This window comes from Arachis hypogaea, chromosome 1 (genome assembly GCF_003086295.3).
Source record: "Arachis hypogaea cultivar Tifrunner chromosome 1, arahy.Tifrunner.gnm2.J5K5, whole genome shotgun sequence".
Taxonomy (NCBI): domain Eukaryota; kingdom Viridiplantae; phylum Streptophyta; class Magnoliopsida; order Fabales; family Fabaceae; genus Arachis; species Arachis hypogaea.
The window spans coordinates 104,414,562-104,434,823 of record NC_092036.1 but is presented as its reverse complement, the minus strand read 5'-3'; the positions used below and the strand labels follow the sequence as shown (position 1 = coordinate 104,434,823).

Below are 20,262 nucleotides of genomic sequence, written 5' to 3'. Positions count from 1 at the left end.
ACTATCTCTCCAGGGATTGTGAAAGATATTCCATTAGAAATATTCTTGTTATTGCTTCGACTCATATTTTGTATCCATCCTGATAAAAAGAATACAAAGACATTATCAAATAACACAACTTATTTTTTATTTTTTTCATTATTTTTGTTAATTTTTTATAATTATATTTTTTATTATTTTTTTTATTTAAAAAAATTAAAAAAAATAATAAAAAATATAATTATAAAAAATTAACAAAAATAATAAAAAAAAATAAAAAATAAGTTGTGTTATTTAATAATGTCTTTGTGTTTTTTTTATCAGGATGGATACAAAATACACTAATTTAATGTTTCTGGATATAATATTTTTGTTCACATCTCATATGTCAAACATAATTTGTCTCTATCTCAGTAAACAAACACAACCTTGTTGTTTTGGCTCAAAAAGGAAAAATATATCCTAATTCATTATTGGTGAAAGATTTTACATCGGTTTTCATGTGAAAATATTTTTTTATAAATTATGGAGGTTGATTTTGATATATTATAAAGTATTATTTTTTTTAAAATATGACTAAACAAACAAATCATACTTTTAACACGAGGCTCATCATAAAAAATAGTTTTAGTATTTTTATTTAAATAAATGCCTTCATTATTTGGGTCTTATGTCTTTTTTTTTTTTGGACAGGGGTCTTTTTTTGTCTTAAATTAGGTTCTTAACATAGTTGGTAGTGGTACTGGGCCATATTGTAAAATGGTAAACGCTTATTTGGATCAGGGGAATCCGTATAGCTTCAAAGACATAGAATATGGGCTTATACTAAAGAAGCCCAGTTGAGTCATAGTGGTTAAGTTGTCAGGGTTCTCAGAAAAACCTAATTTGTGAATAGCGGCGACCACACTACTCCCGCTCTGTCTCTCTATAAGAAGTGCTTTATGGGTCTCCCACTCTCATCTATCTTAGCAGCAAGTGAATCAGAGCAGCTCGTCTAGGGTTTCCGCAGCTTCAGATCCGCCTCAGCTTCCGGTTCCACTTCCACTTCCATACAAGTTTAGTTTTTGTAAGAGCCGAACTCATTTAAATGTTTTCGTTTTCGGTGACGGGGGATTTGCGAAAATCCCTAACTAGAAAGGGGGCAAATTGATTTGTGTGTTTGCATAATCCCTAGTCAACGTCACTTAGCAATGTTCGTCGACGTTGATGGTCCTCCCCTTAATCGGGTGAGCTCCTCCGTCGATGCGAGTCTCATATTCCATCGCCTTGTAGAGCGGCGTTGCTGCCATTACTTCTTGGGACTGGCCATGAGACTAACATTCTCCATTCTCTTATCTTCTTTTCTCTATTAACTTTCTTTTCTCTGTGAAAAATGATGCCAATGATGATATCAAACACCAAATACCATCTTTCGGGACTGAAATTGTCTTTGATGTTATCATTCTGCAATTCTGAGGCTCATTTTCAAAATCCTGAGTTACCAACTACCGTCTTCTGCAATTGCAACCTTAATTATGTTAAATTCATTATGCTTCGCTATCTAGTCGATGTGGACCTCTTCAATTCCCATTCGATTCGTTCCCTCGAAGCAACATTCATTGTGTTGTTCTTCTATATCACTCCCAGAGCCCTCTGCTTTTGGGAGAACACTGGAGCAGCTACATTTCATTCATACCTTGTCATTTTCATATTCTTTTATTCACTTATCTTTACTATGATGAGCCTACAGACCTGTAATGATTTGCGGTTATGATCGCAAACATTAATGAACATCTAAGGGACTGAGTTTCCTCTTGGAGAATCTGTTTTTCACTTTTATTTCTTGTATTTTTATTATTGTTAATTGGTTGTTAATTACTGATTGAAGGGCTTCAAATTAAAATGAAATTTGGCATGTACTATTTCATTGTGCATCGCAGTTTATGTTTGGAGCCGAGATGTGTGTTCCCCTCGCTATCCTGGGTTGCAATTTTGATGCTCCATTAGGACGTCGGGGAACTAAATCTCTTGTGTGTTTAAAAGTTGAGGTTTTTGTGTTTCTCAAGTTTCAGTATTATTTTGCACATTTAATATCTTAATTCTGGTAGGTAAGGATGAAGCAAAATACATAATCCAACACTTGATCTGAGTTCTTTAAGAGTGATGGTAAACTAATCAATATGCTTCTGAATCTACCTAGCTTTTCTGTTTTTTATGCTAGATCTCATTTTCAACAAAATTATCTGATTTTAAATAATATCTTATCTCAGTTCAGTTCGTGAAAGTGGAAGTGATCTTACGACACCTACCTACACTGTAATTTGCTGTGAATTAGAAATAAATTTCCATGATAACGTCCTTTTAAAAATATTATATTGTTGGATCATATAACTGAGAAAGAGTTTTGATAAAACCATGTTGCTGTATGAATTTGTTCAATCTCACTTTCTTTTGTTAGTATTTTTCATATTCATTTGTCTGTGGTTTCCAACTTCACATCAGGTGATGAAAGTGGAAATAATCTTAGGACACCTTCCTACACAGCAAATTGCTGTGGATGAGAAAGAAATTTCCATCGCTGATGATGTGTTTTTGGTAAATTTTTTGGGCTCATTTTTTTGGATATGGGAAGTATGAATGTAATTGTTGTGAAAAATGTGGTGCTAGACATGGATTAGAGATGGTTTTTTTTATGCATGAGATGAAGAAATTGGATCATTCGATATCTTTGTAAAAAAAATTAATCCTATTAATTGGACCGGACCGATTAGTGAGGAAGAGAAAATTTAAATTTTGGCAACTCTCTAATTTGTATTTAAAAAATTGGAGGGTCTCAAATTTTTTTAAGTTTTAAAACAAACGGTACACTCTATAACTGTCTTTTACACCATTTTCCTAACTGCCTCCTAATTAAAAAAGTGAATTTTTTGCTGTATGTTGTTAAGGCTTTATACTGAGCTAGGATTATCAATTCGGAACCTATTTTGCAAAATAGGATTTTTTAGGTAAACCAGAGAACAAAATGTATGTACGATAACTTGCAGTACATGATTCTGGATCAAAGTTTAACCCAAGTATGATCTCAAGCTATATTGAATGGAATTATGATTCTGGATCAAAGTAAGTATGATCTCAAGCTATATTGAATGGAACCGACAAATTTGACCTTCAAAAATTAGAAAGTATAACCTAAAATGGATGTCAATTTTGAAGAATTATAAATCATACTTTATTTCTTCGATTGTAACATAAAATTGAGAGGAGATTTATTTCTCTGTTCAACCACCAATATTCAGATGACCATAGACCACGATTTGTTACAGCCACATAAGTTCGCTATTTATGATTTAGATAACAAGAAATGAGTCGAAGGCACTAACCAAATATAGCTGCAAGTGGACAAGTTTAGATTTAATTTAGTAAAATTTTTATTTTTTTAAAATTATAACATTTATATATGATATATTAAATTAAAAATTATTTTTTATAAGTATAAATAAAATTATATTTGTTATTAGTGTAAGATTTAAATTTAAAAATTAATTAATTTATGAGATTATATAAAAAATTTTAATTTTAATAAATAAAATTTATTTTTAAAAAGTTTCATTTTACATATTTTAAAAGTCTACAAGTATAATGAGTACATAAGTTTTTTATTTACTAGCTTTAAAATGATGAAAATCAAATCTATGCTTATGATATTACTTTAATATTTGTTATTCACATAATGGTTAATTTTGCAAATTATTGGTATAACAGTATTTTCAAGATTTAATTTATTATGATTAGCTTTTGTATAAGTAGGAGATTGTTAAGAATAAATAGTATAATTATAATTTAATTTATTACGTGTTAAATAATTTGTGATTATTATTATTATTATTATTAAAGAGTTAATACAATAAAGTCATTGATTAAATTTAAAAATTTATCATGATAGTGATATTACAATATAAGATAAATCTTTTATAATTTAATATAAATTGTTTTAGGTTATAGAATTATTAAAAAGGATATTAATAATTTGGATATGTATTTTTATAGGATGAACATTAATAAATTTTATTTATTAAATTATATATATATATATATATATATATATATATATATATATATATATATATGGTGCATATAGATATATATGATTATTGAACTGACCATTTTTAGAATTTCTAATTGTTATAATTAATTTATATTTGTTGAGGATATTCTTTAAATGAACATAATAATAGAGCTTTTTTGACCTACAATTGCATGGTAATTAATAATGTATTTATTATATTTTGATTTCAGACATTTAATGTCATAGTGTTCTAATTGAATAGATATTGACTATCATTTAAATTCTTGTAGAATTAATAATTTAGTCGATAAGAAATTCATCAACTACGATAAAGAGTTTGAGTTCTATGATTATAATGACCGAGATAAATAATATCTTGGTAAATTAGATTGAATGAATGAAGAAATGAGTTTTTTTAGGTCATTCATGATTCATTATAATAATAGTAATAAGTTAGAGTTTGACAACTAATTCATACTCTAAGGACCAATGGTTGAAAAGATAAAAGGAATTATACTTTGTAGGGGTGTTTGCAGTGCAATTTGGATTGGTTGAGTCAAAAACTCATTCGATCCGAACACTAATTTCACTTGCAGTGCTGTTTGAATTGGATAATTTTTTTAAAAAACCCAATCCGATCATATCTGATTTCAAGCAGTTTGCATTGATTAGATTTGCGGTTTTGTAAATTAAGAAAATTAAATACATATAACAAGTCACAACATCACATTTTAAATAATCAACAATGACATAACAAGTCTCAACAATATTTTAAAAAGCCAATGATATCATAATAAAAGAAATAAAATTATAAGTTAGTTAAAATAAATAATAAATAAATAAATCATATTTTGAACATAAAATATTTATTAATAATAATAATACATGAATAATATAAAAATATATAACAAATTAAACTTGTTATAAGTATAATTGTGAATATAATAATAAAATAATAATATTATAGCACATTGTGCGGTTTGATTGGATTTGATCAGTTATGAAAAGTAGATCTAAAATCCGATCCGTCCAACAATTTGCAAAAGATTGAATCCAATCGAATTCGAATTAATGCGGTTTTAATTGGTTTTCGGTTTAGATTGGGTTAGATGAACGGTTTAATTTGGATCGGTTTGGATTTGAACACGCCTAATACTTTGTTCTTCTCCAATTCTTAGTAAAAATATATTATTTCATACCATCGGGTCATTGAAAAGTGTTGTTAGACACCAACCTTAATTAGTAAATTAAGTATGACTAATTTACTACTTGCTTAGTATTGAACCTATAGAATCACACACTAACAAATATTCTAATTTTTATTAAAAAATTATTTAATTATTATTTTAATTTAATAAAATAAATAATTATATTAATTCAAATAGAATATTATTATATTCTTTGCTAGTACTAAAAATATAATAATAATATGATAATTGAGAATATTAAATAAAAATTAAAAATAATTAATTATTCTATTTTTAAATTTAAATTCTAATTAAGTTTGGATGAGATCACAATTGATTCTATTTTAAGTTAAGATGTAATATGATTCATAAAATTTGAAAATTTTAAATTTAAAATAACAAAATATAATTTAAATTTGAATTGAGATTCAAATTTGAAATTAGTAACAAATCTCATATTATACATATACGAGTTTGGTTTTTATGCATTGATAGTACAAAATGTTTTACATAGTCGTGCAATCACAATCATTTTTTATGACCATTCATGCAATCAATGTAAAAAGTATTTATTTTTACTAATGCGGTGTTATGTAGTTAAATACCCGTGTAAAATAATTTTATATTGACCGTGTATCAAAATTAAATTGAAAAAAATTTGATAACAAAAAATTTTCAGCCATAATTAACCAAAACTTTTCATAATTTACTTCATTTATATAACTTAATAATATTTTAATTTTCTATCTCACTCTCTTATCAATCTATTTATCATATTCTTATCAGTCCCACTTATTAATGATATTAATTATAATATCATATTCTTAACTATTAGATATTCTTGTAATCACTATTTAATATTTCCTTTTATAATTTAAATGTTATAATGTCATATGATTCTCTCTCCCATACTTAATAAATAGACACCAACAGAATAACATATTTGGAGAGAGGTTCAAATCTTAGATTTAAGAATACAATAATCACTAATAACAATTAAAAACGGTAATAATATTAATTAAATGATTTTAATTATAATTAACTTTTATTTCCTTTAACTCAATTATTATGACAAACGTTGACAAATATAAAAGCTTGGTTTAATAGATTTTTCATTGTTAATTTGGATCATGAAGGTTATTTATTCCCTCCAACTAAAAATCACAACTCTATTTCAATTACAAGCACAATTGGAATAGGACAAGGAAATTTACAAGAAGGAGTCGAAGAATAACTTGAACAACAGACAAACTCACCCGATGAGATTATGGGGCCTGCTACACATACAAGTAAAAAGGCCGTATAAGTTTTACAAGTTATCAGTCCAAACTTCATTAACACGCGCATTAACTCATTTTGAATGGAGCGTAACTACACGCGCCCCACTCAAACGGTTCCTCTTCGTCTTCTTCTTCTTCTTCTTCTTCTCTTTTTCTTCTTCTTCATCTTCGTCTTCGTCTTCTTCTTCTTCCTCTTCCTCTTCCTCTTCCTCTTCATCTTCTTCTTCTTCTTCTTCTTCTTCTTCTTCTTCTTCGTTTTTTTTTTCGATTTTCATGGTTTCTGAAATTCTTCTTCTTCTTCTTGCTGCACGTTCTTCTTCTTCTTACTCTTCTTCTTCTTCTTTTCTTTCGTTTCTGCACGTTCTTCTTCCTCGTTTTCCTCTTCTTCTTCTTCTTCTTCATTTACGTCTTTTCTCTCTGTTTTCTCGTTTTTTTTTTCGATTTTTCATGGTAAAATCATTTTTGAAGAAGAAGAAGCAGCAAAAGATGAGGAGGAGAAAGAGAAAGAGTTCTGAATTATGCATAAGATGTACTTCAACGAATTTTGGGTGTATTTTCTTAAATCTTTTGGGTGTATTTTCTGTAACCCTTTGGGTGTATTCCTATAATCGTTTGGGTGAATTCTTGTAACCGTTTGGGTGTATTTTCTGTAATCCTTTGGGTGTATTTCTGTAATCATTTGGGTGTATTTGAGTGATATCTATGGGTGTATCTGACTCATATCTATGGGTGTATCTTACTTATATCTATGGGTGTATTTTTCATTTCAGAAAAAATGGCAGGCATTACAGAAATACACCCAAACGATTACATAAAATACACCCAAGAGATTACAGAAATACACCCAAACGATTACATAAAATACACCCAAGAGATTACAGAAATACACCCAAACAGTTACAGGAATTCACCCAAACGATTATAGAAATACACCCAAAAGATTACAGAAAATACACCCAAAGGATTTAAGAAATACACCCAAAATCATGCATAATTCAGAACTCTTTCTCTTTCTCCTCCTCATCTTCTGCTACTTCTTCTTCTTCAAAAACGATTTCAGAGTTTGATGTCAAAAAACAATAGAAATCGAGAATAACGAAAAAAGAAAACAGAGAAAAAAGCACGTAAATGAAGAAGGAGAAAGAGAAGGCAAGAAACAAAAGAAAAGAAGAAGAAGAAGAGGAAGAGGAAGAAGAACGTGCAGCAAGAAGAAGAAGAATGTGCAATGAAAACGTGCCGTAACAGTATGTGGAGGAACTAACGTCAACGACGAAGAACAAACCAGTGAGAAAGGAGGAGAAAAGAACGATCAAAAAAAAAGGAGAAGAAGAAGGGATGTAGCGCGTGTAAGGGATGTAGCACTTGCAGCGAATTTTGGGGGTTAGAGTTTAATTTACTTGTAATACTTACAAGCCCTAATTACTTGTACGCAGAGTTTTTCTCTGAGATTATTGTCCGTCAATCAATTTTCGAGAATATGAAAGATTACACTAACTTTGATGAGGTATGGTAATAAACTGATTTAATTTTTTGTTTATGTACATCTATATTTATATTGTACTAACTAAGTTCATACACATAGCATTCATAAGCTCATATACATAACATCCATAATTACATAAAACTAACATCTAAAATTTAAATTCATGTTTATTAGATATTACATCCATACACATTATTTTTTAGTTATTGCATAAGTAACTATCAAATTAACACAGATGTTTTTAAATTTTTTCATCATTGAATTTGAAAAAATGTCAAATTCTTAAATTAATTTATTCAATTGATAAATTTACTCATAACATCTATAAATTAATATGCATAACATTGATAATTTCATATTAATAACATCCATAATTTTGTACTCATAATATTTATAATTTCATACATATGATGTCTATAATTAATAAATTTTTATAATTAATATTATCAAATTTTAAACTATGTGTCTTATTGTATTTTTTAAATGATCTCATATGTGTATTAATAGGTCATGATTTTAATTATTTTAATATTTTTTATTTAATATTCATATGTATGCTTATTTATTGATTTTAATATGATGAATAAATAATTATTTTTGAAAATTTATTTTTTAATTTTTTTATATCTTATCTTTTACTTTTTATTTTCTAATAGTTTATATGTAAAATATGAGTTGTACGTTAGAAGTTGTTAAAATTTTTAAATTTAGCCTCCATAATTTGTGCAGAAAAATTGCATTTTAATGGGTAATAATGTGAGTGAGAAATTTTAGGAATTTAATTTGGAAGAAACTGAAATTGATTTTGGAAAGAACATTAATGACTCCAAGCACGCAGAAAAATGATAGATGATAAGGAGAGTAACTGATAAGAAGGCGTATCTCATTTGCTTATCAAGAGAATAAGAATTTTTATATAACATTTTTATATTGTAATTAATTTTTGGCTACCTAGTACTCCCCAATTAAATTATAGATATATAACAAGAGTAGAAGAAATAAGTAACAAAAGAAATTTTATTCCTCTATCTCCATACACATAAATATGTGAGCATAATTTTTTAAAAAAAAATTTATAGCATGTAAAAAGTTGAAAAGAGTTTTTTTTTTAATTTAAATAAGATATCCATTATTCAAAGAGCTTACAATAAAAATTAATCCGGATGTGAATATATATAGTACTTTTGTACCATTTAAAAAAAATTATTTTTATTAACATACTCAAATATTTGAATGTTATCTATCTGATTAAAATAAAATTTAATTATAAAATAAATTTGTATAATTATTTTATTACTTTTGATCTGTATTATAAACACATATAATAATCCTTCGATCAATTGTATATCTTGTTAATTTTTGCCCCAATAACTTTATAGTGGCATATCTTTCACAATATCACTCAACATTATTAATCACCAAAACATATATCTCTATAATTGATCATATACTGTGTGAATTATAAATTATTTATGGGTCCTCAACTATTGTAGAATCCACATTTTAAAATAAAAAATAATAATAAAAAAGATAATGGCTTTAAGTCACTACGAAAAAAGAGAGAGTTTGAAATTTTTCATTTTTAAAGGTAAAAAAAAGCAACAGAGAAGAAGAAGAGATGTTCAGCTTCAACAAGAGAAGAAAAGAAAATAAGAACAGTTTAATATTGTACACATTAAATTGATGAACTTGCTTTATTTTTTATGAAATATTAATATGTTATTCCTGATGTAGAGATGAATATTAGGATACTCACTTTGTGGAAGGTTTATATTGTTTCTATCAGTTTTAATGATGTGTTTTGTTGATTGTTGAGATGCCCTAAGGCTATTAGAAAGACTGATAGTGTATCTATTATTTTGATAGTGAAAGATTTTATTAGATTGGATCTCATAGATTTTTTGTCCCTCTTTTTGGGAGTTTTCTCATGATAAAAATTGTAATGTTTGATTATTTAATTTCTACTACTATATTTATTGCTTGGAGTGTCATTGGAGTTGCCTATTTAATTGCACATGTTGTGAAAAAATTATTTTAGTGCTTCCATTGTTAGGCAGATTCTTAATTGAACCTCGAGTTTTTTTTTCCAACAAAGTAATATATAGAGCTTTGGTTGTTTATTTCTGTGTTGATTAAATGGAGAAAAATATTCCAGGGATAAATATGGTCAAATTGAATTCCAGAAATCACTTGACTTGGAAGACTCTAATGAAAGATATGTCGTACAGCAAGGACTTGTATGATCCTGTGGAGGGGAATAAATCTAAAGATACCAAATCCGATGCTAAATGGAAGAAGTTAAATCAGAAGACAGTTGCTTTGATTAGACAATGGCTCGATCTTAACGTGTATTCACATATTGACTTTGAAACTAATGTCCAGAAGATATGGAAGAAATTGAAGGAGTTATATGAGAGGAAGAATGTGCAAAACAAAGCATTCTTAATTCGGAAGCTAGTTAATAAAAAATACATTGAAGGTAAATCAATGCCGGAACACTTAGCATAATTCGGGAGACTGTGAACTAACTGACAAATAATGACATCACTTTAAATGATGAATTACAAGCATTGTTATTGTTGAGTTCTTTGCCTGATAGTTGAAAAGTTCTGGTTGTGACATTAACTAATTCAATTCCAAAAGAAAAGTTGACATTAGCATTGGTTAAAGATAGCATGTTGAATCAATAAGTCAGAAGAAAAGAGTAAAGTTTGATTAATGCCTCCTCTCATTTAGAAACACTTGTTTTAGAATCATAGGAGAGAAGTCAAAGCAAAAAATCTCACAGTTCTGACAGGTCAGAGAGTTGAAACAAGACAAGAGAAAAGTACAAGTTAAGAAAGAAATTCATTTGTCACCACTGTGGCAAGCCGGAGCATATCAAGAGGTATTGTAAGTTCTTGAAAAGAGAACAATTAAGGAAAAGAAACAAAGACAAAGATAATGATAGTGATAAAGAGACTGCTACAATTGTTTATGAAGATGTTCGTATCACCTATGATGAAAATTATGTTAATCTTGCTTGTGATGATTCCACTTGAATTATGGACTTTGATGTCTCATGTCATGTCACTCCGAGACGTGAATTTTTCACTTTCTATACTGTTAAAAATTTTGACAAGATCAAATTGGGAGATAAAGGAGTGTTTGATATCATTGGCATGTGTGATGTGTGGCTTGAAACCAACATGGGATGCAAGTTGCAGTTAAAAAATGTTAGGTATGCACTAGATATGCGGTTTAATATGATTTCAGTGAAGGCATTGGATCAAGAGGAATATTGTACTTTTTTTGGTAGTGAAAAATACAAGATTATCAAACTGGCTCTCATTGTTGCTAAAGAAGACAATAGCCTCACTACTCTATATCGATTGCAAGTAAAGTTGTGCAAAGAAGAGGTGAATATAGTTAATGATTCCTCCTCTGATTTGTGGCATATGTGTCTTGGTCACTAGACTAAGCGTATTAGCCAAAAAACACTCACTTCCAGTGAAAAGTACAACTTTGAATATTTGTACTTATTATTTTTTTTTGGAAAGCATGTTAGAGTATCATTTCATAGGTCTGGATCTCATAGAAAATCATATGTTCTAGATTTATTTCACATTGATGTTTGTACTATATGAATGCTAAAACACTAGACAGTGCATCATACTTTGTTATTTTTATTGATAATTATTCTCGAAAAGTGTGAACTTTTGTTTTGAAATCTAAAGACCAGGGTTCGATATCTTCAAACACTTTTATGCAAGTGTTGAAAGCAAAATAGAAAAAAATTGAAATATTTTTTAGCAGATAATGATAGTGAATACAAGAGTCTGTTTGAAGAGTATTGTAGAGGATATGTGATCAAGCTTGAGAATACGGCTCCTAAGACTACTCAACATAAAGGAGTTGCATAGAGAATGAATCGCACTATCAATGAAAGAGTCAGGTGTATGCTCTCTCATGCAAAGTTGCCTAAATCCTTTTGAGTTGAAGCGATGAGTACTACAATAGATTTGATCAATCTTTCCCCTTCAGTTCCAGTAAATGATGATGTTCCAGAGAAATTTTAGAGAAGGAAAGATGTCTATTATAGTCACTTGCAAGTATTTGGTTGTAGGGTCTTTGTTCACATTTCAAGAGATAAAAGGTCCAAACTTGATGAAAAGTCAAAGTAGTTTATCTTCATGGGTTATAGTCACGAATACTTTGGTTACAGATTATAGAATACGGTGAGTAAGAAAATAATTAGGAGTCGAGATGTAATATTTTTTGAAGACTAAAATATTAAAGATCTTGAGAAGACAGATAAGTTAATAATATCTATTAGATGTTCTACTGATGATGAACCTGATCTTTTTATTAGACCTCCTATTGAAGGGAGAGATGTACAAGTTGATAATAATGGTAATGATTTGCATGATGAACTTGCACTTCAACCTGAGGTGCCAGATATTGAAATTCTACTTGAACCACCAGTTGAGCATAAATTGAGAAGATCTACTATAGAGCATCATCCTTCTTAGAGATACTCTCCCATGAGTATGTGATGAACACTGAGACTGGAGAGTCAAAGAGCTACCAGAAAGCTATGTCTGATTAGCATAATAAAGATTGGTTGAAGGCCATGCAAGAAATGAAATCATTGCATAAGAATAATACATTTAAATTGGTGATGTTGCCAAAAGATAAGAGAGCATTCAAGAACAAATGAGTGTTTAAATTGAAAGCAGATGAAATACTTCATGACGAAGGTACAAAGCTTGGTTGGTTGTAAAAGGCTTTGAACAGAAAAAATGTATTCATTTTGAAGAGATTTTCTCTCCAGTTGTGAATATGTCCTTTATTCGAGTTGTGCTTGGATTAATGGTTAGCTTGAATTTAAAGGTTGAGCAGCTTTACGTGAAGACTGCGTTCCTTCATGGTGACATAGATAAAGAAATTTATATAGAACAATCATAGGGTTTCGAGGTTAAAGGAAAGGAGCACCTTATATGCAAGTTGAAGAATAACTTATATAGGCTGAAGCAAGCGCCAATGCAGTAGTACACGAAGTTTGATTCCTTCATAGAAGGTCATGTGTATAGTAAGACTTCTTCTGATCGTTGTATGTATGTTAAGAAATTCTCTTACTTTATGTTGATGACATATTGATTGTTGGTCATGACACTAAAAAAATTGAAGTCTTAAGAAAGATTTGAATAGATCCTTTGCTACAAAGGATTTGGATCTTGCAAAAAAAAAAAAAAACTTAGCGTGAGTATCACTCGTGATATAAAGAATGGAAAATTGTAGTTGTCGTAGCAGAAGTATATTGAGAAGGTTTTAGAGAGGTTTAACATGAGTAATTCTAAACCTGTTACTACTTTACTTATTAGTCATTTCAAGTTAAGTTCGCAGCAATGTCTTGCATGTGAGAAAGAAAAAGAAGAAATGAAGTTTAACCTAATGGGTCTCTCATCTTATAAACTCATCATTCTTCTTTGTTTTCTTGATGTGGGACTAACTTTATGCACTTCTCACACTTGCAACATTAATAATCTCTCCCCTCAAGTGTGAGCCTCTACATCAAACATCAACTCCATCTCTTTCTAGTTCATCCACCACACATTTGAGTATTCGTCCATCACATTGCGGGACACACCGTCCGGACCACGCATTCTTCACCTTGAATACTCCTTAAACCACCAGACCGAACTATCAGACCGACTAACCATCGGCTCTGATACCACTTGTTGGGCCACCGTGAGGAGCTCTCGACCACCGGGGAGACTTTGGGGAGGAACCAAATGAGAGAACATAAGTTGAGAAGACAACATATCCAACTCAATCTTAAAGTGTTAAGTTAATGGATCTTCCTTATAAACTCCTCACTCCTCACACTTGCAATATTAGCAATTTGTTGGTGAGTCCCCAACTCAAGTGGAACCCACATTTTAAAACAAAACAAAAAATAATAAAAAGAAAAAAAAAAGTGTCTTTAAGCCACACTAAGAGAAGAGAGAAAGTTTGAAATCTCTCATTTTTTAAAGAAAAAAAAAAGCAACGGAAGAGGAGAGAGAGGAAAGGTTCAGTGTCGAAAAAAAGAAGAAAAAGGAAAAAAGACAATTCAATGTTGCACATATTAAATTGGTAAACTTGTTCAATTTTTTTTTATGAAATTTTAGTATGTTATTTCTAATGTAGAGATGAATATTAGGATATAACATACTAGTTGTATTATTGTCTCTTTTGTCTGATTTGAAATACCCACTTTGTAGAGAGTTTATGTTGTTTTTATCTATTTTGATGATGTATTTTGTTGATTTTTGAAATGTCTTAGTGCTATTAGAAAGATTGATAGTGTACCTATTATTTTTATAATCAAAGATTTTATTGAAATAGGTCCCGTAAATTTTTGTCTTTCTTTTTGGAGGTTTTTACAATAAAAATTTTGATATTTAATTATTTAATTTCTACCATTATGTTTATTATTTAGAATGTCTTTGGAGTTGTCTATTTAATTATATAAATTGTGAAAATTTTATTTTGATACTTCTGCTGTTAGATAAATTCTTATCTGAATTTCGGTTGTTTTTCACAACATAAACTAAAAATGAATTGTTATTTCTGTTATTAAATTTGATATTGTTATTCTACTAAAGTGAATATTATAACTATTTTGTCTGAAAACAGAATTTGTTTAGATGAAAAAATATTAACAATTTAATTTGTCAATCATGCTTTTTTTTTTAATTTAGTGATATCTATGATTCTTTAAAAAAAATTATAGATTTGTCATTCATTTGTTTTTGTTTTATTAAAGATTAATTTATTTAGTATTCTAAAAGATAAAAAATTAATCTTTCAAATTTTTTTTAAGATTATTTGAAAGAAAAATATTAAAAACCAACTTAAAATTTTAGTGTAAACTATTAAAGTAAATATTCACTCCGAAACGTGTTCTGAATTAATTAAATAACTGTTGGTTAGTCGTTAGAAATGAATAGAATATATTTTGAAAAGAATTTGGTTAGGAAGCTAATGAAATATTTGTACAATGTATATAATGTGTTATTTATTTATCTCAATATGAGTTAAAAAATGAACTTCAAAGTAAAATACTACTAATTTCTCAAACACAATACATCCATACTATCCATAATAACCATTCGAGTACCAGAAATAATAAACATCTGATATTCTACTGAATCGAACATTCCTATATCCCATTATCCACATCATATAAATACTCCATTGGCTCCTTATACTCCCACTTTTGAAAATTACCAAAACATTAAAGTAACATGGGTCTCCTTTAAAGTGTACCACCAGGCACCAACACAATTTTGTTTTTCCGAATAAAGTAAAAGTAAAATCACATAACTTGAAGGGTTTGATTTTTATATATTGGTTAATATAAAAAAGAAAATTTATCTTTTTTTTTCTAAAAAATGTTAAAATAATATTTTTTATTTGTAAAATATACATTTTTTTAGAACTTTTAAAATATCTCTTTTTTAATCTATTTTAAATTTTTTGTGTTAATTAATATTAACTTTATCTATTTTTAAAAAAAAATAAATTATTTTTTACAAAAATATCTTTCAGCAAAAATTTTATTTTTTATCATTGAATTATATTATAGTTATATTTTACTATTAATTTTTTGATATTAATATATATTATTTTAACATTAAATTTTTTTTGGTAAGATTATTTTTTAATATCAATATATATTAAATATTATATATATTAACAATGGTAAAATTTTTTATTTAATATTAAAGTAATATGTATTAATATCGAAAAATTAATAGTAAAATATAATATAACTATAATTGTTAACGAGAATTTTGATAAAATCACAATTTAATAATTAAAAAATTATTGAAAGTTATCTTAAAAAAATTTAATTATTAAAATTTTTTTAAAAATATTTCGATAAAAATATAATTTAATTAATAAAAAATAATTTATTAAAAAATATTTTGGTAAGAAAAATTTAATGATAAAAAAATAAAATTTTTATTAAAGGATATTTTTGTAAAAAATAATTTATTTTTTTTTTAAAAAATTGGATAAATTTAACATTAGTTAATATAAAAAATTTAAAATAGATTAATTTTTTTTGTGAAAATTATAAAAAATGTATATTTTACAAATAAAAAAAAAAGAGTATTATTTTAGTATTTCTCAAAAGAGGAGAATGGAATTTTCCCAAAACAAAATTTTACAGTTATTTATTTTAATCTTTTGTTTTATTTTATTATTTTGTTAGAGAAGTTATCAACTTAGCTTTAATTAGATTATAAATTGTTAAGATTATTAAGATACATGAAAGAACAGATCAGTTTTTATGGAAAAAAAAAAACAAAAAATTGGATAGGGTCAAGAAAACCAATCTATGGTTAAGACAGAGTTGAATAAGGCAACTTTTGCTCATTATTGACTATAGACAAATTTTGGTGTTTTGTTATTTGTTAAAGATATGAATATATTAGTTGCCACTAACGTGGCAGATTTATATATAAAGGAGAGAAAACACAGACTTTAAACCAACAACATAAAACAATAACTTCGGACTTCCGAGACAAAAGGGAGCGTAATACCACACAACTGAGAGAACTCGTACGACTCTGTCTGCTACATAAGATCGATCTCAATTACACAAATTAGAGAGATTCAACGAAAAATTAATATCAGAGTGCTGTGGTCTCCATAGCAAAGCTCATTTTCTCTCTGCTTTTTCTGTAGTACAAGTACGTAGTAACATGTTTCATCTGTATTGTTTATCTTAATCTTTTCGTATCGTACTTTTTTCTTTATACATAAATAACAATGATATAATATGATAAGATATATTTCTAATTGTTTTCTTGTTCTGTTTTCAACTTTACATAAATTCTTGAATGAAATTATACTCTAATAAAAAAGAATAGATATATACTAGGCTTTAAAGGCTATTACACAGAATAATAATACTAATTATCGTTGTGATCAAATTTCACTTTAACTTGAAAATTTGCATGATGTTATGAAAAGTAATTAAGTAGCATTTTTAAAATGTACGTATAAGGTATGAAATTTAAAAAATAATATATAATTAATAATTATGATTGATGGAATAATGTTTTCAGCGTGGAGTGCAAGTGGTAGAGGTAAGCTAGAAATTATCAATAGGGTTGATATTAAATTAAGGTGATCAGTAAGAATGGAAGGAGGGCCGGAGGCGGCAAGTAAGCAAGAGTTTACGGAATTTTGGAGAAGAGCAACCAGGTCGCCCTACATCATGCGCCTTGCTTTATCGGCCGGAATTGGAGGTCTTCTCTTTGGTTACGACACCGGTGTTATCTCAGGAGCCTTGCTTTATATTCGTGAGGATTTCGTAGAAGTTGATAAAAAATTATGGTTGCAAGAAGTTATTGTAAGTATGGCTGTAGCGGGTGCCATCATTGGTGCCGCACTTGGTGGATGGATGAATGATAGGCTTGGTCGAAAGATCTCTATCTTAGGAGCAGATATTGTTTTTTTTCTTGGCGCAATTGTCATGGCTATTGCCCCAGTTCCTTGGGTTCTCGTTGTTGGAAGAATTTTGGTTGGTTTTGGAGTTGGCATAGCTTCTATGACTTCTCCTCTCTACATCTCAGAAGCCTCTCCAACTGCCATTAGAGGAGCTCTCGTGTGTATTAATGGTCTCCTCATCACCTTCGGCCAATTTCTCTCCTACCTTATCAACCTCGCGTTCACTAAGGTATATCTACTTAATAATTAATAATAATTAGATAATTTAATATATTTGACTAAATTGTTTAACATAATATGCAGACTCCTGGAACGTGGCGTTGGATGCTTGGGGTGGCCGGACTTCCAGCAGTGGTTCAGTTCGTTTTAATGCTGACCCTGCCAGAGTCACCCAGGTGGTTGTACAACCAGGGGTTAGAAAAGGAGTCAAGGGAAATCCTAGAAAAGATTTATAATGCAGATGAGATTGAAGGGGAGATAAACGCGATGAGAGAAGCCTTAGAACAAGAGAAGCAACAGGAAGGGTTGATCGGTCAAACTCTTGGAGAGAAAATGAAAGCTGCTTTCAGCAACGTTGCTGTCCGAAGAGGATTGTATGCAGGCGTGACTGCTCAAGTCGCTCAACAATTCGTTGGTATCAACACCGTCATGTATTACAGCCCAACCATTGTTCAGTTTGCCGGCATTGCATCAAAATCAACAGCACTTGCACTCTCCCTCGTCACATCTGGTCTCAACGCCGTTGGATCTATCCTCAGCATGCTTTGTATCGATAAATATGGAAGGAGAAAGCTCATGCTCCTCTCCCTTATCGCAATCATTGTTTGCCTCCTCACTCTCACCGGAGTTTTCTATCAGGCAGCTACCACTGCTCCTCCAATTGACAACGTTGACACCCTCAGTTTCGGTGGTAACGCTACATGCCAGGCTTATCTTGATGCTCCCAATTTCTCTTCATGGAACTGCATGAAGTGTTTGAAAGCTGAATGTGCCTTCTGTGCCAGCACTGGGGGCAATGTAAGTTCAGTTATTTCTTCTCTTTCAACATATATGTATCAATGTATGTGTCTAATCTAATCTAACGTAATCAATGAACATGGTGCAGCATCTTCCGGGAGCGTGCCTGGCAGAAACAAAGGACGTGAGAGCTGTGTGTGGTGAGCAGAAGCGCGTGTGGTTTTCTGACGGATGTCCAAGCAAAATTGGAGTATTAGCAGTTATAGTGTTGGGACTATATATCCTTGCATACTCTCCAGGAATGGGAACAGTACCTTGGGTTTTGAACTCAGAGATATATCCATTGAGATTCAGGGGAATTTGTGGAGGCATAGCAGCAGTTTCAAACTGGTGTGCTAATCTGATAGTGAGTTTGACATTTTTGTCATTGATCCATGCACTTGGAGCTGCAGGAACATTCCTCCTCTTTGCTGGATTTTCTACAATTAGTCTTGTTGCCATCTATCTATTGGTACCAGAAACCAAAGGACTTCAGTTTGAAGAAGTTGAGAAGTTGCTTCACAAAGGGTTTAACCCTTGCGATTGCACCAATTCAAAGACAGATGAAGAGAAAGCAAATGAAGAGAAAGCAAGTACTAGTAACTAAATAAATTTCATTCGCCATAACCATTTTGATGGATCACATCAGTGGATGGTTAAATTAATAAAACCATATGATATGATGAAGCTGTTAGTTATCTTTCATATAGATCGAGGAATTCTTTTCGGAAGATCCTCTCTTCGAGGAACAGAAATTAAAGAAGGAGATAAATATGATTGCTGCATGTGCGTGCGTTCTCTTCTTCCTTCGGAGAAATAAAACTACTCAAAATCCAAAGGACTGGTGTTGTCAGTGCAATAGAGAATTTCTCCATCTATGCAATATACAATCCATGTATGTCGATTTGTATCCAATGTATTAAATAAAAAGAGGCACGTTGTATGAATATTTTTATTTTTGTTTTCTTTATACTGGGCCACTAAGGTTAAATTCCCTAAAATAAATCTAAACTGTGGGTTAACGTCTTTGTATGTTTTGCAATTTACGGTCCAAAAATTTTTTTTGCAATTTGATACTAAGGTTTTGTGTTTTCTTTTTAATAAAAAAATTATTACAAAACATCGGATCAGAGAAGTTATTTTTATAATTAAAAAATACAAAATATTGTCTTTATATAATTGTTTTTTTCTTATAATTTACTCATTTGTAAATATCTGAGAATTTTTTTTATTTTTCTTGTTTTGACTTTTAGATATTATATTTATTTTTCTGTTAAATAAAATATCACTATCACTATTGTCTTTGAAAAAAAAATCATATTTCACACAACAATCATCAATATGTAAAAAAAATAGCCTCTTATTTATTTTATATATTTTTATTATAAAATTAAAAAGTGATCATACAAAAAGAGAATACAATATTTTAATAAAAAAATTTAAAGTAAGCACATAATTGATATATTTTAGAGAATTATGTTAAAAAATTCATAATTTTTTTTCTTAAGTCTTTATTCCAGAACGAGTCTAATACCACATTAAAATTTTCAACTTCGATAAGAATCTGTCTAAACTAAGTTATTATTTTCGGCGCATGCATGCATGACCTTTAATTTTACACAAACTCAACAAATTATTAAATTTTTAAGCAATATATACATTATTGGGTATGTCTAAAATGAGCTCAACACTTATGTATTTATTGAATGTGTTACATTTATGTAGACTATTAGATTTGTTTAGATTAAAATCAAAGGCTAATATAAAAGAAGAGCGTTGATGGACTCTAATAAATACAGAATA

General features: G+C 29.2%; 1 protein-coding gene, 1 long non-coding RNA gene and 5 other non-coding genes across 7 annotated transcripts; all 7 read left to right on the top strand.

Moving 5' to 3' along the window:
- The first annotated feature begins 866 nt into the window (after window positions 1-866).
- LOC140177142 (uncharacterized) lies at window positions 867-2,676 on the top strand. Its single transcript, XR_011868918.1, has 2 exons — window positions 867-2,124; window positions 2,229-2,676. It is a non-coding gene; the product is annotated as an uncharacterized lncRNA (long non-coding RNA).
- LOC112715641 (small nucleolar RNA SNORD96 family) lies at window positions 1,355-1,439 on the top strand. The gene has a single exon (XR_003159887.1). It is a non-coding gene; the product is annotated as a small nucleolar RNA SNORD96 family (small nucleolar RNA).
- LOC112715575 (small nucleolar RNA SNORD25) lies at window positions 1,687-1,770 on the top strand. Its single transcript, XR_003159845.1, has one exon. It is a non-coding gene; the product is annotated as a small nucleolar RNA SNORD25 (small nucleolar RNA).
- On the top strand, window positions 1,845-1,985 carry LOC112714888 (small nucleolar RNA snoR136). The gene has a single exon (XR_003159393.1). It is a non-coding gene; the product is annotated as a small nucleolar RNA snoR136 (small nucleolar RNA).
- LOC112714767 (small nucleolar RNA snoR31) lies at window positions 2,064-2,154 on the top strand. Its single transcript, XR_003159349.1, has one exon. It is a non-coding gene; the product is annotated as a small nucleolar RNA snoR31 (small nucleolar RNA).
- LOC112714702 (small nucleolar RNA snoR31/Z110/Z27) lies at window positions 2,453-2,547 on the top strand. The gene has a single exon (XR_003159330.1). It is a non-coding gene; the product is annotated as a small nucleolar RNA snoR31/Z110/Z27 (small nucleolar RNA).
- A 13,945-nt stretch (window positions 2,677-16,621) lies between the features above and the next one.
- Window positions 16,622-19,406, top strand: LOC112706287 (inositol transporter 4-like). Its single transcript, XM_025757516.2, has 4 exons — window positions 16,622-16,700; window positions 17,079-17,692; window positions 17,767-18,480; window positions 18,569-19,406. Exons 2-4 carry the CDS (start codon window positions 17,153-17,155, stop codon window positions 19,064-19,066), a joined length of 1,752 nt encoding a protein of 583 aa, XP_025613301.1. The 5' UTR covers window positions 16,622-16,700; window positions 17,079-17,152; the 3' UTR covers window positions 19,067-19,406.
- The last annotated feature ends 856 nt before the right edge of the window (window positions 19,407-20,262 follow it).

Bases quoted from the DNA above. Each gene is read 5' to 3' on its own strand.
- LOC112706287 (XM_025757516.2), top strand. From the start codon at position 17,153: ATGGAAGGAGGGCCGGAGGCGGCAAGTAAGCAAGAGTTTACGGAATTT. The intron at 17,693-17,766 runs GTATATCTACTT...CATAATATGCAG, and splicing joins TCAACCTCGCGTTCACTAAG to ACTCCTGGAACGTGGCGTTG. The intron at 18,481-18,568 runs GTAAGTTCAGTT...AACATGGTGCAG, and splicing joins GTGCCAGCACTGGGGGCAAT to CATCTTCCGGGAGCGTGCCT.